General features: G+C 40.6%; 1 protein-coding gene across 1 annotated transcript; it reads right to left on the bottom strand.

Annotated features, from left to right (window-relative positions):
• Nucleotides 1-3,808: 3,808 nt before the first annotated feature.
• On the bottom strand, nt 3,809-10,229 carry unm_hu7912 (un-named hu7912). Its single transcript, XM_034542210.1, has 2 exons — nt 10,168-10,229; nt 3,809-7,070 (listed from the first exon to the last, which is right to left on the bottom strand). Exon 2 carries the CDS (start codon nt 7,016-7,018, stop codon nt 3,809-3,811), a length of 3,210 nt encoding a protein of 1,069 aa, XP_034398101.1. The 5' UTR covers nt 7,019-7,070; nt 10,168-10,229.
• Between the last annotated feature and the right edge of the window lie 4,281 nt (nt 10,230-14,510).

Below are 14,510 nucleotides of genomic sequence, written 5' to 3' on the forward strand. Positions count from 1 at the left end.
CACCCCGCATGCGCAAAGGCTTGTTAAAGGAAGCTTTTCCACCAACAGGGCGACACGCCATGGTATTTATGCTGTAACAATAGTTTGTGCAATTTATGACAAATTCAACAGCACTTTGGAAAATGGAAAACTACATACTCAAACACACATTTGCGGATAATATGATTCACAAGCTATATGTCATATCTTTCTGGATAACATCTATAACAAAATGTTAATTGCTGTTGATGACCTTGTAACACACATGAAACAGTCTGTTACAGTGGTATTGTTTTCTTCATCTTCTCTCCAAAATGTCACTTTGTCAGATTTTTTACTCATACTTTACTCAACTTGTATATTTTCCCAGTCTTAATATACTGGGAAATAAAACAACATTAGGCAAATGCATGATAGTGAAAACTTGCAGCGTGATGTTGCCAATCACTCCGATGTGAGAAAAGCAAGTCAACATTTCAGGGACCACATCTTATAGTTAAACACTGAAAAGAACAGCTGCTGCAGAGAGCCAAGATGAGGGCATTACAAAAAAAGATTGAAGCTGGAGAATATAGGTTCACATTATATGCCTCTGTCTTAAATAAACAGCCAGGTGGCAATATAAACATTGGAATTGCCTGTAGCTGCTATAATGTCTCCTGTTCATACTGGCTGTAAAGAGATCCCCTACTCATCCAATAGTGATGATGGACAAAATGAGTGCTCTTTCCATGCAAAAACTGATTCTAAAGATTATCTAATTATGAGTTACTCTATCAATTCAAAGTTTATTTTTAGTCCTTCTTAGTCTAAAATTCCATATTTTTGTTACTATCCCTCCATAACAACATCAAAGAAACAATGTCTAGGAAAACACAGAAAGGGAATTAAAAATAAAACACAATATAACTTGCAATGTAAGTGCAACAGTCGGACAAAAAAAACACAATTCATAATTGCATCATTATATGGATTGAAACAACTGTTTTGACAGAGGCCCAGTTTCTTAGGATTAGGATCTAAAAGCAGGACATTTCCCTGAATTGTATCCCCTGACAGCACTGTAATATTACAATGTACAATAACAGAGGATAAACAAAAAGCCATCACACTTTAAATTTTGATATTTCTCATGGAATGTTTTCCAATAAGGACAGTATTATGCCGTTATAAGGGATATTATTATAACTGAATTAATACACATACTGAGCCAGTATATAGTGTGGTTTTACCTCTGCTTGCATGCACTGACATTTATGGACATGATAGGTCCTGCTCAAATTGGGGGAAGAAAAAGAAAACATAGATTCTTCCACTAGGTGGTGGTCTAATAACAAAGAAGAACGACACCTCAGGAAAATTCTTGAGTAAACAACCTGTTAGAGTAACTCGAATCAGACATGTTATACCACATTAATATAAAAAAAGAAAGAGAGGGAATCTCGAAGCATCAGCCAATTTCAAACTTGCTCATATAAACTTTTGTATATATAATGTACATATAAATACAATATATATATATATATATATATATATATATATATATATATATATATATATAAAACACCAAGTCTTCATCATTTACTCATGTTAATTTACTTTGTTTGCCGAGTGCCATTCATCAAGAAATCATGACTTTGTTACTCAAGATAATCCACAGACATTGTTGAGAGCAGTTTCATAGGAACTTTGACTGAAAGAAAATAGTTCCTCTGTGAAACAACTCACAAGGTCTGTGCATTACTTTGATTAACCGGGTGAGGATTTCTGTTAAAAGTGACATTGCTGTTGAGTTTTTCCACAAAACAAGAGGGATCATTTATATTTTTGATTTGAGGTTTAACTGTACCTTGACAGGAGGTTTTTTTTTTCATCTTTTTTTTCTTGTGTACTCCCGCATGTGTGTCATAAAACCATATGTAAGAACCAAATATGGTAATGAAACTATGTTACTCTGTATGTACACTAGGTGGCACTGTTCTGTGGTCCAGTGCTTGCCTATAGTCAATTAATAATATTGCCATCAGGTGTTGGAGCCCTAAAGGGCAAAGGGTTTTGACCGCTCTGGCGGTATGAGTGTTATGCTTCCAACAACCGAGTGCAACAAGGGACCGGATTTATGTTATTCCACGGACGATCTAATAAAGGGATCGTACACATCACAACGTGTCCGTGGATCATCCGATCAAAGTGAACGCAAGGAAATTGAGGCACAACAAGAACCAGGTCAATCCAGATGGAACAACACCTCAGTAGCCCAAAGTATAAGACTGGGTTCCTTTAATGCCATGTATGAAATCTTAAGCATAGCTGAAGAACGAAAGGGGCAAGTGGCTGATGTCTTCACACATGCTGATTAATCTAATTAATGGGAACCTTTTTTTTTTTTTACCCTGCAATAGAAATATAAAGATTGCCCTAGAAGATAAATAAAAGTCACAAGGTCACTCATTAAATTCCATTTATTCTATATTTATACATGGATTATAAACATCAAAAAATAGAAAGTTGAGGAAGGTCTTTCACAAAGATATATAATCAAGTAAAAGAGCAACCTTAGATTAGTCAACCATGGCAATGAAAGCAGGCATATCATCACATCTGGGTGCAGTGCTGCAGCTGTGTTAGGAACATTCTTATTTTATCATTAATGTTTTAGTGCAAACAAGGTCTTTGTAGCTCTCAGCTCCAGGGAATTATTCAATATTAATAATAAAATAGGATATAGGATAATATAGCTATTAAGGTTGCTCTTTTATTGCATATTGTTTAAGAACATACTGCCATATTAGTTACAATAAATTCTGAAGGTCATGATGTTAAAATTATCTACTATTCAATATATATATATATATATACCTCTTACATGTCTAAGCATCAAATGGTATCTCATTAACATAATAAATATAATTATAAGCAATATCCATATTAAAATACCTGAATATAAATAACATGCTTTGAGCAAAATAATTGTTCATTTACAATGGTAGTTCAAACAAGTCCAGAACTGTCAAGCCTTTAGAAATAGCTAAACCAATACATTGCTTTGTGTCAAATGCATTTTTTTTTCGACTGAAGGCCACTTTCAAACAAAGCAATTCATACAAGAATGACATCAAGTCTTATCACAAGATGATATAAGCTCCAACTAAAATTCTTAATCAAGTGGGAAACAAATAGGTGGTTTGATTGTACTTCTTGGTCTATCAAACAATAATTAACATGGCAAATCAAAACGTACCCACACAACTACAATATACTTAGAAAATAATACTTAAGTACAAATAAACAGTTGTAATATTACAACCACTGTCACAAGTTATAATATACATTTTTGATATAACATTTGTTGGAGAAATCAATAATGGACAATTGTTACAACATGAGACCTGTGTCTACTATTATGTGGTGGCAATGCAATGCTTATTTCATAAATATTGTGTGCTTCATACATTATCTGCAGAAACTGCCCGGATCATACATGTTCACGTCTTAAACACCTCGATAACTTGTGACTAGTCTACATGCAGGTTATTAACTCTTCTGAATGCAAGAGGATCAAAACAAGCCAAAAACAACATAGAGCATCCTTTAAAAGTGTGAGTATATACAGTATGTGTGTGCGTCTTTGTGTGAGTGTGTGTGTGTGTGTGTGTGTGTGTTTGTGTGTGTGTGTGTGTGTGACAACAGAGAGAAATAGAGAGACAATAGGAGAGATTTGTCAAATATGCACAGATTTCCATATTAATGTTCAATTAGCTAAACTATGTATTTACAGTTTGTACATTTAGTGTAGCTGACATCATTATCATAACTATTTAGTGCTGTCTTATATAATATCATCCAAGAGATGAGGGGTACCAACCCAGTCCAGTGTTCTTGGCTCGGACGCAGCCATGATCATGCACATGAACTGTTTCCCTGTTCTCCTATCTATTGGGTAAATTGTAGTTGGAGTGAACCTGTTGTTGCTCTCCACAAACTCACACAGCTGATTATAGATGTTGGGGTACTCATGACGAAGGAAGACTCCCCTGGTCCTGAGCTTACGCTGGATATTGACAAAGCACACCTCTCTGGCTTTCCTGCCCTCCTCTCCCTCCTTGTCAATGTCCGGTGTGCCAGGAGGCGGAGTGAGAATGAGAGTTTCCATTTCACTATCCTTCCTGAGTACCTTTTTGTCAGGGCTTGAGGAGGCCAAGGACACCTTTGCATATTTTCGAACTGTTGGTGCTGGGACTCTTGGTGAAGGTCTGTTAGGCACTAGTTCACCAACAGCTACGGATACATTTAGAAGAAAACATTCATTGGGGTCATACTCGTTACCTGCCTGCTGCAGGTCCTTGCAGTATTCGCCAAGGTTGTCCTTGAATCCATCCAGCTCTCTGAGAGACAGGTATGTGGGAGACATGAGGAGGCTCTCGAGTCCAATTCGGAGGAAGTTGTCAACTGTCTCCGGATTAGCAAAACCCAGAAAGAGAACGCCTCTCCCTCGGGAAAGATAGCCAGCTTTAGCAACGCGGGAGAAGGCTTTGTGGATCCCTGTATTCTCTCTGCAAAACTTCAGAGTGTGTCGGCACACACTGTTCACACGGCTGTAAAGACAGGTCTCTTTATGGATCTCCCAGTCATCCCTGCGACAGTTTCGTGAGCAGTAAAATGTGTAGCAACTGTGACATGACTTAAAGTACAAGCAGGCGTTGAACATACTCTCAATGCGGTTGCACTTCTTGTTAGCGCACACCATAGTGTCATCCTCATCTGTGCTGTGGTCTGGAGAACATTCTTCTGCACTCCTTTGTAAAGCATCACACCCACTATCAGGGTCTTTGATTGTGTCAGGGCTGGATTTAGATGAGGGGAGTTGTGTGTTCAGGCATCCTAAGTTTTCCAGTCCGGAAGATCCTCTGTCTTTGTCGTCATCTGCAGTAATGAGTTGCTTCAGCTGGTCTAAAAGGTCCTCGCTTGACTTTCTGCTAGTTGGTGGTTTGTAATCAACGACCAAATCAGCTAAGAGTTCGTCAAGTTGCTCTAGACTCTGCTGGAGGGAGAAGTTGTTGTGTTTCCTCTCTTTGGTTATGTCCTGTGTATTTTGTGGCTGCTTGTGATGCATTGCTCTCGAAGATGGTATCTTTTCACCGTCCGACATATCCCAGCTGACAGAGTGCACATCACGCCGCTTACTGTTGCCTGCACATATGTCATTATCTGTTATGGTGATCTCAGGAGTTACATACCAGTGCCCACTCCTGGTATTCCTCCACGGATTGCTTGAGCCCCTCTCTAACGAGCTTTCAGAGAGTGAAAGGGCAGCATAGCGTCTTGGTGAACTTGAGAGGTTAAGTATAACAGGTTGACTCTGTATGTCAGAGGGTGCTGCATGCTTTGCTTGGTGAAACAGGTTCTCATAGCTTCGACCACGAGGCACTGATTGCTCTCTTTCGTGCCGGGGATATAGAATATTGTCCCAAGACTTGGAGTGGTTTCTGACCTCTGCTCCTAATCTACTTGTCTCCACACAGCTGTTACTAAACCACGGGGGTGTACTGGGGTCTTGCCTTACTCTTGGTGGTGTGTGCTGAGAGGACTGGTTGGAGTAACCAGATATACTTGAGCGATACCAGTCATCTGAAAAGGCCTGCGACATACGAGGGCGTCGACGACCCTCCGTATGGTATGGCCTTGATGGAAAGTACTGCTCCTCAGGAGAGCATGGTTTGGAATAAAACAACCTTGAGTTACTCATATAGTATGGATTAGACCGGTTATCCTCTCCATAGTAAGATCTAGACAGTGGAGTTTGAGAAAAGTATGATCCTGCCTCACTGGTGGAGCAAGGCCGACTATATACAGAATGTGCTGGCTCTCTGTTGGAAAAGTTTTCTGTGTAATACGACCTGACAGGAAGGGTGTGTACCCATCGATTCCTTGGATCATACTGACTAGTCATCGTACTACCATGGCTGGTTAGACTGGACCGGTCATCCTGAACGTATGCTCTAGAATAGGGATGGACTTGATACCGAACTGGGTCCTCTGTATAGAAAAACTTGGTTGGTATGTTAGGATTTGAGTAAGCTCTTTGTTCTTGACTCAGATATGGTGCTGTTGGTGATGGCATTCTGTGCATGTCTAGATGCTGGTATGAAATTGGAGACATGTTGGTGGTATAGTTGTATCCTTCTCTAAAATCTCCACTGTAGCATTCACTCGGAGTAGGCGTTGGTGAGGACATAATATGTCGAGGTACATACAAACCCCTACTGCTACCAGCCTGGGAGTATCGCTGCCAAAGAGGCTCAGTTCGTACATTGGGAACCTGCCTCGATGTGTGCTGCAGTACAGCAGCATCTGGTTTAATGTCAACACGGCACCTGACATGAGGGGTTATGGCTGGTTTATCTGGTTTACCCTCCTCAAAACAGTCTGAGACATAGAGGGGAGACTGAGGCTGCAGTTTGATAGGATGCACTTCATTCAAAAAAGCCTTGTTTGAGGAGTAGGATTCTCTATGTGTTTCAGAAGTCCTGAAGGTATCTGACGCAGCCTGAGGCACATCCCTCCCCTTCCTGGCTCCTGGAGGGGACACTGAGATGGGCACAGGAGTGAGGGTGGACTTAATTCTTGGAGCGCTTCTAGATCTTGTTCTCTTTTTAGAGTCTGACCATGCAAGATGGCTGGTTTTATCCTGGGTGGTGTGCTGCTGGAACTGTCTGGTGTTGAACAGATCGGGAGAGGAAAAGCGAAGGTGCCCTGGTTGATCTAGTCCATTCCACATTAGATCTTTGTTTAATGTCTGATGCTCAGCCTTCTTGTAAGGGTACTCCATTGAGGAAGAGAGGGACTGTGGGTCATCGAGTGACTCAATGAAGTCAAAGCTACGGCAGTGTCTTTTGTTGATGATTTCTGGTTTGTCTATCATTTTCAAGTCACATTGTCGGGAGGAGTGGAGAGAAATGGAGTGGTCGCTGATGGGATTTAGAGTAAAGTCCCGATATAGAGTTGATGCCAGTATATCAGGGGGATGCGTTCGTGTCATCTTAAAAGAACTTCAATGCTCTCCATTCAGTGTGATTCAAGATCAACACAGCCTGAGGAAAGAGAAGAAAACAAATACCCTTCAATGCAATTTAAATGTACAGTGAGTTGTTTATGGCAATAGTAGGATCAGCATATGTTTAATTAGTCTGTGAACCAAATCTTTTTAAACCGTTTGAAATAATTGTAATATGTTTTATTTAAAAGCATATATAAAGCTAAATCAGTGAGGTGAATGTGTACAACAACAAACTTACCCCCTGATACAGAAGCCTGCAATGATGGTAGTATTTAACAGATGTGGTAGATTATATCTCATGAGATAATTTAGCATATATGAGAGGGCAGCTTGTATGTAATCATACCACAGAAAATGACAAGACATGACCTTTAATTAGATTGGAGACACTGTACTCTAAAATTCTATAATTTAACTAATGAACTACACATTATCCTATTATCTACTCTGGTAGAATTGTATATTGTTTGTAGACAATAATATTTAAGCCATTTCTAATGAAAATATGATCTGGGACAAATTCATATTCCTCTTACTGCATAACTGCAGCATATCATGGTTTACCATTCTATCCTGTGATCTATGACAAATTACAGTACATATTAGACAGCTCAAAATGTAAAAATAATAATAAATAAGTGCACTTATTTATTATTATATAGCCATGGCTATACTTGTTTTTACAATGTTTTTAAAACGGAATTGCAAAAAAAAGCCTTTCTGTTTCCCACTGTTTGAATTATTCACATCTTATGAATGAATAATATGTGCTTAAACATAGAGTATTTTTTTAAGGGCGTTGAATATTTTCTGGAACAAGATTATTTCATTTCAACAATAGATTTATGTGTGATATACACATGGGCTTCCTTGTTGGCACCCACCCACAAGCTAATGCTGAGTTACCATCTGTTTATCGTGATGAGAGAGGACTGACCAGCCATCCCCCTGTCATTTCTCCACAACACACCTAAATATCACGTCCTTTCACACATGACAACCGTGACAGACAAAGCAACAATTTATATTCGCTGCTTTGTCTCGTTCCTTATACATGTTTGTTTCAAATACATATTATAAGATACCTGCGTCTATTTTGCTAATCTTAATAAAAAAATAAACACAGCATCTAGTTGTACGCAAGTGTTCTTTATTTAATTTCAAAACACTGTTTTTGATATGCATGATTCATATGCATGATTGAAAAACATTGCAAATGAAAACCAGATCACAGATAATTTGGCAAGATAGATCGTCTTAATTTAGGATAATCAATTTGATTTACTTTTCTTTAGATGTATCATGCATTTTGTCCAATTTCATGACGTAGTAATAAATACTTTAGACGTCATCTTATAGTGCCAGTGTTTTAGCTGCACAAGTAATTAAAGACCTCAATTTGACTTGCTAAATCCAACAATTGGAGAACAATCTATAAAAGGAACTCAATTGTAGTTTAAGAACACATTTCCCAATTTTGTTAAATCCTGGAGAAAAAATATTTTCCCAAAAGTCTGTTGTTCTTAAAAATGCAGTCTACATTCTGTACTAATATCAGCTATTATATCACTGTTGGGAATAATGGTCACTAATTCTACTTGATGGCTGACATCATTATAATATGAATACCATCTGCCAAAATAAATAAATTCCGTATCAATATCCCATCAGTGAAGAATATGTAAATGATGATGGGATGGGTACTGAAGTTTAAACTGCATGCCACTAAATTGTGAAACGGTTCCTTAAACCAATCTTACTTTCTTACCAGCATCTTCCTATTCTTCTAGGTTTAAATTAATGAGGTGAAGTATCAGCAACATGTCAAGGACCTTGATGAGACTGAGACATTCTATCACACAGCATAATAAATATGCTCAATAGGGGGCATGATGTGAAGGCTGAACATTCAGTGAGAAGTTCACTACCACAATCTATCTGTCCTCAAACAGCAATAGCTTTAATACATCAGTGGATACAAAGCTCCACGTTGTATTAAATTATGTTGCTAAATTCACAATATTTTCAGTACTCCATCCATCCATCCATTTTCAATACCGCTTATCCTCATTAGGGTCGCGGGGGCGCTGGAGCCTATCCCAGCTGACATAGGGCGAAGGCAGGGGACACCCTGGACGGGCCGCCAGTCCATCGAGGATATTTTCAGTACTGTGAATAGTATTTTCACAGTATCCTGCAAAGCAGCTGTACAAGTTTCAATAGTAATGCAACAAAATGCCATAAGAGATTAATATAATAACAGAGTTAATTAAGTAGGTCTATGTAACTGTTGACATCACTTCTGATCACCTCCGAAACACTTTTAAGTCCATGTGGAAATCAAGTAAAGTGGTAATATGTTACTGATCTAGGACAGGGTGCATGTATTCCTTCTTCTACTCATCCTCAGGATGTTCTTGAATAAAGGGACTCGACTTTCCTGCAGAGTAAAGCCGCATGCCACATACTGTCTCCATGGCTACAGCACACAGCAAAGAAACCATCCAACACTGCTGGAGTTGCACACTCAGGGAACAATTTCAGTCTGAAAAAAAAAATGGACTCTCATTCCCTATGAATTGCTTTAATATTGTCTGTGTGGGCAACATCCATCTGTGACACACAAGTGCAACTTTATATTGAGCTTATATCAAAAGATACACCAATGATATTGCTATACTAGTTTCTTCATAGAGCCAAAGGCTGTGTTTTCCTGTGCCAGCTTGTATTTTTCTTGCACGAGGTTATGGTGCAGTTTAATATTCATTGAGCTCATATTCATTTGCTTGGCAGTTTGTAACTAAAAACTGCAACTGTATTCTGCCGACGTTACTATTGTACCACAATAACAAATGTGATGCAGATTCGCCTGAAACCTCCCCATGGGGCCATACCGAGGCGCATTGAGCCCCAGCGTTACCAACTCACGCACTTCGACAGCCTTTTTTAGGTTGGTGCTGCAGCACGAACGGCCCTCCATCCTCTGTGGCTGACCTAATGCCTTTGAGCCGGGAATGACATCATTTGCACATCATCAAAAAAGCAACGGGTTCAAACCAGGGCGGAGAAAGGGGGGAGATGGGTTTGGCTAAGTTTGGAAAGGAGAGATTTCGCGAGTGAATTTGCCTTACCGTCTCGCCATTGAGTAGATCGGCTGCGGTGAACATGGTGAAGCGGCAGCCTGTTCTCCGCGAGGTGCAGCTCCACTGCACCAGCCGTGAGCCTCCCGGAGCCGAGCACTCGTCCTTCATGCTGCCTTACATGTTGTTTACTTCACCCGGCGATGCTCTCGGAGTCGCTTATGGTCTGTGCGTGAGTGTGTGCGTGTGTGTGTGCGTGTGCGTGTGTTTGTGTGTGATGGAGGGGAAAGAGGAGGTGTGTCTGAGCCTACGCTTGTGCGCGTGCCTCTGGAGGCGTGGTTGTGCGTGTTTTTATGGGGAGGGAGGGAGGAGGGGTTCGGGGTGTTGGAAGAGGCTGGGGTGCGTGATCAGTCTCGGAACAGCAATGCAGTCTCTCCGTTCATCTCGGAACATGGAGCCCCGAGGACTCGTGCATGGGCATTTCCGGGGGAACTGCTGTGTGCTTGGTCCTCCTGCAATGTGAGGTGCTTCGTAATCAACTTTCTTCATCACGAGGCAAAGCGGTTCTGACATTTACATTTTTAGAATGTTTGCAGACAGCCTGCTGCCTGCAAAATGAGGCATCTTCTACACTTGACTGGTCACTTCTGATATTCCTCCCACACTGTTGCACATGCATTATACATGGTGATGAGAAAAATATGTCCTGTGCCACTATATCTTTGTTGCCTTGATGGGTGATTGATGTGTCATCTAAGGCTGCGGATTGTTTTCATGATCCATTATCCACCACTTATTTTCTTTTGTATCTGTTTTATTCGACCAACACCTCAAAACCAGATTGTACATACGTTGTATTGGCACTGAAAATGTTCTCTTGTACTCTCTTGTACTGTGGGAATAAAATATTCAATGACACAACAGTATTGTGATACAACACCACGTTTTTTGTTGTTTGCAATCTTGCAAGATTCAAAATAAGCATTATGCCTTCCTTAGCTTGCTATGTGCCACACACATCTGCCCCAAAGTCTCACGTCGCCACAGCCTTGTGCATTGTCTGAATTGATGATGGGAACAGCTGGCTGTGAGCCCCAGCCGGGGAGCATGTCGCTGGAAAACTGCTTATTGAAGCAATCTCACAGAAGATACAAATCACTACAGACAAACTGTGCTGATGGGGCTGAAGATCACAATGATGTTTAGCATTGAAAGGGCTCATTTTGTTACAGGAAACACATATTCACACTGCTTGTACACAGTAGATGATCACCAGGTTTCTATCTGTACTTTTCCTGCATGCATCTTGGTTACAAAACACCACGGCTAACCGAGACTCCATCTGTGGTATACCACGTGTATGAGATATGATTCAGAATGACAGAACAGTAGATCTCACATTGTGTGGCATCCAACATCCCTGAGAGTGGGATCTATCTGAGTATGTGTGACTCACCCTCTCAAACACAGTGCATTGGCATCAGTTTGTGTCAGCTGTTGGTTAGTAGACATAAGTGTCTGTCAGCTGGCTGCTAGCAGGTGTCTTAGGCACCTTGTAGGCTCTGTGGAGAGGAAATCAATGGCCCTCTGTTGATTAGAGGCCCCTCTGACAGGGATCAATCAGGTTTATACCACCACAAAGTAACGACATTAATGCAGAACCCTGCTTCACTCCGGCTCCACTGCTCCAACAAGCTTGCATGCTGCTCTGACATATCAGCCATAATGAGCCATAAGGAAGAATCTGGACATTCTGCTTTGTTGTCGTTCCGCAGCCATACTGACACAGTAAACAACCTCCAGTTCTACAGCTGCCTCCAATTAACTCCATGTAAGATTCAATTACTCTCTACAAAGTTTATTTTGGATTTTTGTGTTACCATTAAAGGGAATTGCATAAGAAATGCAGGGATGCCAGCCCAAAATAGCCAGTATGGCAGGCTAATACAAAGCAACTCTCAGCGTGACTTATTGTAGACTGTAATGACATGTCAGAGGAAACAAGGAAAACATATTAGACAGAAATGTTTCACAAGGAATCCCCAGGGCAGCTAGGAACGTTGTCCGCGGCCCTTGCAGTGGTTAATATTTCACACAACCAGAATATGACCTCTTGGATAGACAAATGTCAGAAAAATCTTCCAGGACATTTACATGTCTTGAATAAAATATGTAGATACTCTCTGTGGCCTCAGAGATGAGTGAAATGCAGCAGCTGTGAATTTGAAGACTCTGGGGAGATGCACCCAGTCTTCCCTTAATCCCGAATGAACCCAGATTAAATTCTCAACAAATTAATCCACTCAATCCTCTCTTCCCAACTTTCTTGCCCTAGACATGATTTACAGTTGTGGCAGTCCATATACAGCACATGCCACTCAGACCACGTGTTTCTTTGAGGATTTAGATGCAGCAAAGTGAAGTATTTAGATGCTCTCTTGGCTCAATCGAAGAATAGCTTTAGCCAGCATAGCTTTGATTCCTGGTGGATCAGACTAGATTATATTCAACGGATTTTAAGGCCTTTCCAGAGTGCACTTGAGTTAGAGACATTCTTACTAGTGTGCTCATGTAGTTACTGCATGTTGTAAAGGAGGCAAATGTTTGCAAAAAATCACTGAATAATAGAATATAATTGAATAGAATAACAATGTAATTTCTCATTCTTAATTAGCAACTTATGTTTACTTTGGCTGCACACAAAAAGAACATTCATATCCACTGCAAGTAGCACAAATAAACAAATTCATGTACAAGCCAAACCATTTGGGAGCGGTATCCACGGTAACCCACACTGAGTAGGAGCAAAAGAGACTGAATTGATTTCAAAGGGAATGAAGTAAAGTGCTGATAGGAGTCTTCCATGGAGACCATAAAAATGTGCGTCACGAGGATGAAGGGAGGTGAACACTGCTTGTAAACCTTCAACAATCTGCACCGCAGGAGGGATTGAGCAGTGCAGTTTCACAGTGATGCACGTTCGGTGGAAAACATACAGTGTCAATATCTCGGCTGGCCCAGATTATCTCTAGCAGAGATTGACAATTTAAAGTTAACATATAAGGTATAACATACGGAGGCCCCCTGTGGCTGCCCCATGGTAAAAATAACACAGGAAGAAAGACCGGTGTGGGCAGATCCTCCTCTCGGTACATGTAGGTCAAAGTAAGAATAGTGTAGATATTATTCACAGCTGCATTGAGCAAACACAAACTCCTCTGTCCTGGTCTCTGGAGTCACAGTAAGACATCCCATGGTGAGTCTTAATTAAATCTTTACGACACACTCCTCTCATCCTTCATCATCTGCTTTTTGGCTAAGGAATCACTCAGTCATGTGTGCACGTTTATTAAAGGGGAAACACATTTAGACTGAAGAGACAGGCCTCTCAGTGGGTGCAGTTTCTTTCCAAGGCCTCCTGATGGTGTGAATTATTTGTGGCTGTGCATTGTCACTAGGATATTGTTATGTAACGACATGGCAACAGAATGCAGTTATATTACATTTAGAGAGTTTCATCAGATTTTTCAAACCACGATTGAGGCCAGCAGGAGGTTTTACAATGCAGGGCTGTCATTAAGATCCCACTATTCAAGACTGGACAGACAACAAATCTTTTGTGCCTTGGTTAGGAAGAATCAATGAGGTCCTTCTAAATATGGATATCTCTCGCTCTCCATTCCACGGCAGCACAATGCAAAGTAGTACTGACTTGCACTAATCGTGAAAGGCTGCGGGGCGGGCTATGTATAATAACTGTAACAGCCACTGTTTCCTATTCAAAGACTACCATCTGATTTCTGAATAAAACAACTAAATTGTGGGCTTTTCTTTTTCCTAGAAGAATGACTCAGTTCAAGTATTTGAAATGAATGAGACAAATGACCCCGGAGCCTGGAATCTTTCCCATTCAAATCCTGCTTAGTTTGCGCATCCCTTTAAATTACATGTGCAAATCGGTTTTGACACTTAATGGATGTAATTTACGCATTCCGGTTGCCATTTGCATCCATCCAGATGCACCTGTGCTCTCAGCTTTCTCCAGGCTGTTAAAATGGGTCAGCTCTGGAAATATCCTGGCTCAGAGAAGAAGTCGTGAGCGCCCCTCCCGTAACAGAGCAAGATTATTGCTGGCAGTATCCTTGAATCTTTTGTTTGTGACCTGCAAAGTCATAGAAGTTGTATTAGAATGATTACGCAACACCTCAAGTGCATGACTGTGGTGGGAGAAAATCACAATTTCTGTTGTTCTTTTGTGAATGGATGGCATAGTTTGCCAGATAGTGTAACAGCCGGCTGTCCTCTTATACTAAAGTAACTCCTTTGCGAGTGTAGGATCCAAATGTGAAGGGGTATGGGTAAATTATGTCAAAAAAGGAGAATGTAATCATCTT

The sequence above is a fragment of the Cyclopterus lumpus genome, chromosome 9, assembly GCF_009769545.1.
Source record: "Cyclopterus lumpus isolate fCycLum1 chromosome 9, fCycLum1.pri, whole genome shotgun sequence".
Taxonomy (NCBI): Eukaryota; Metazoa; Chordata; class Actinopteri; order Perciformes; family Cyclopteridae; genus Cyclopterus; species Cyclopterus lumpus.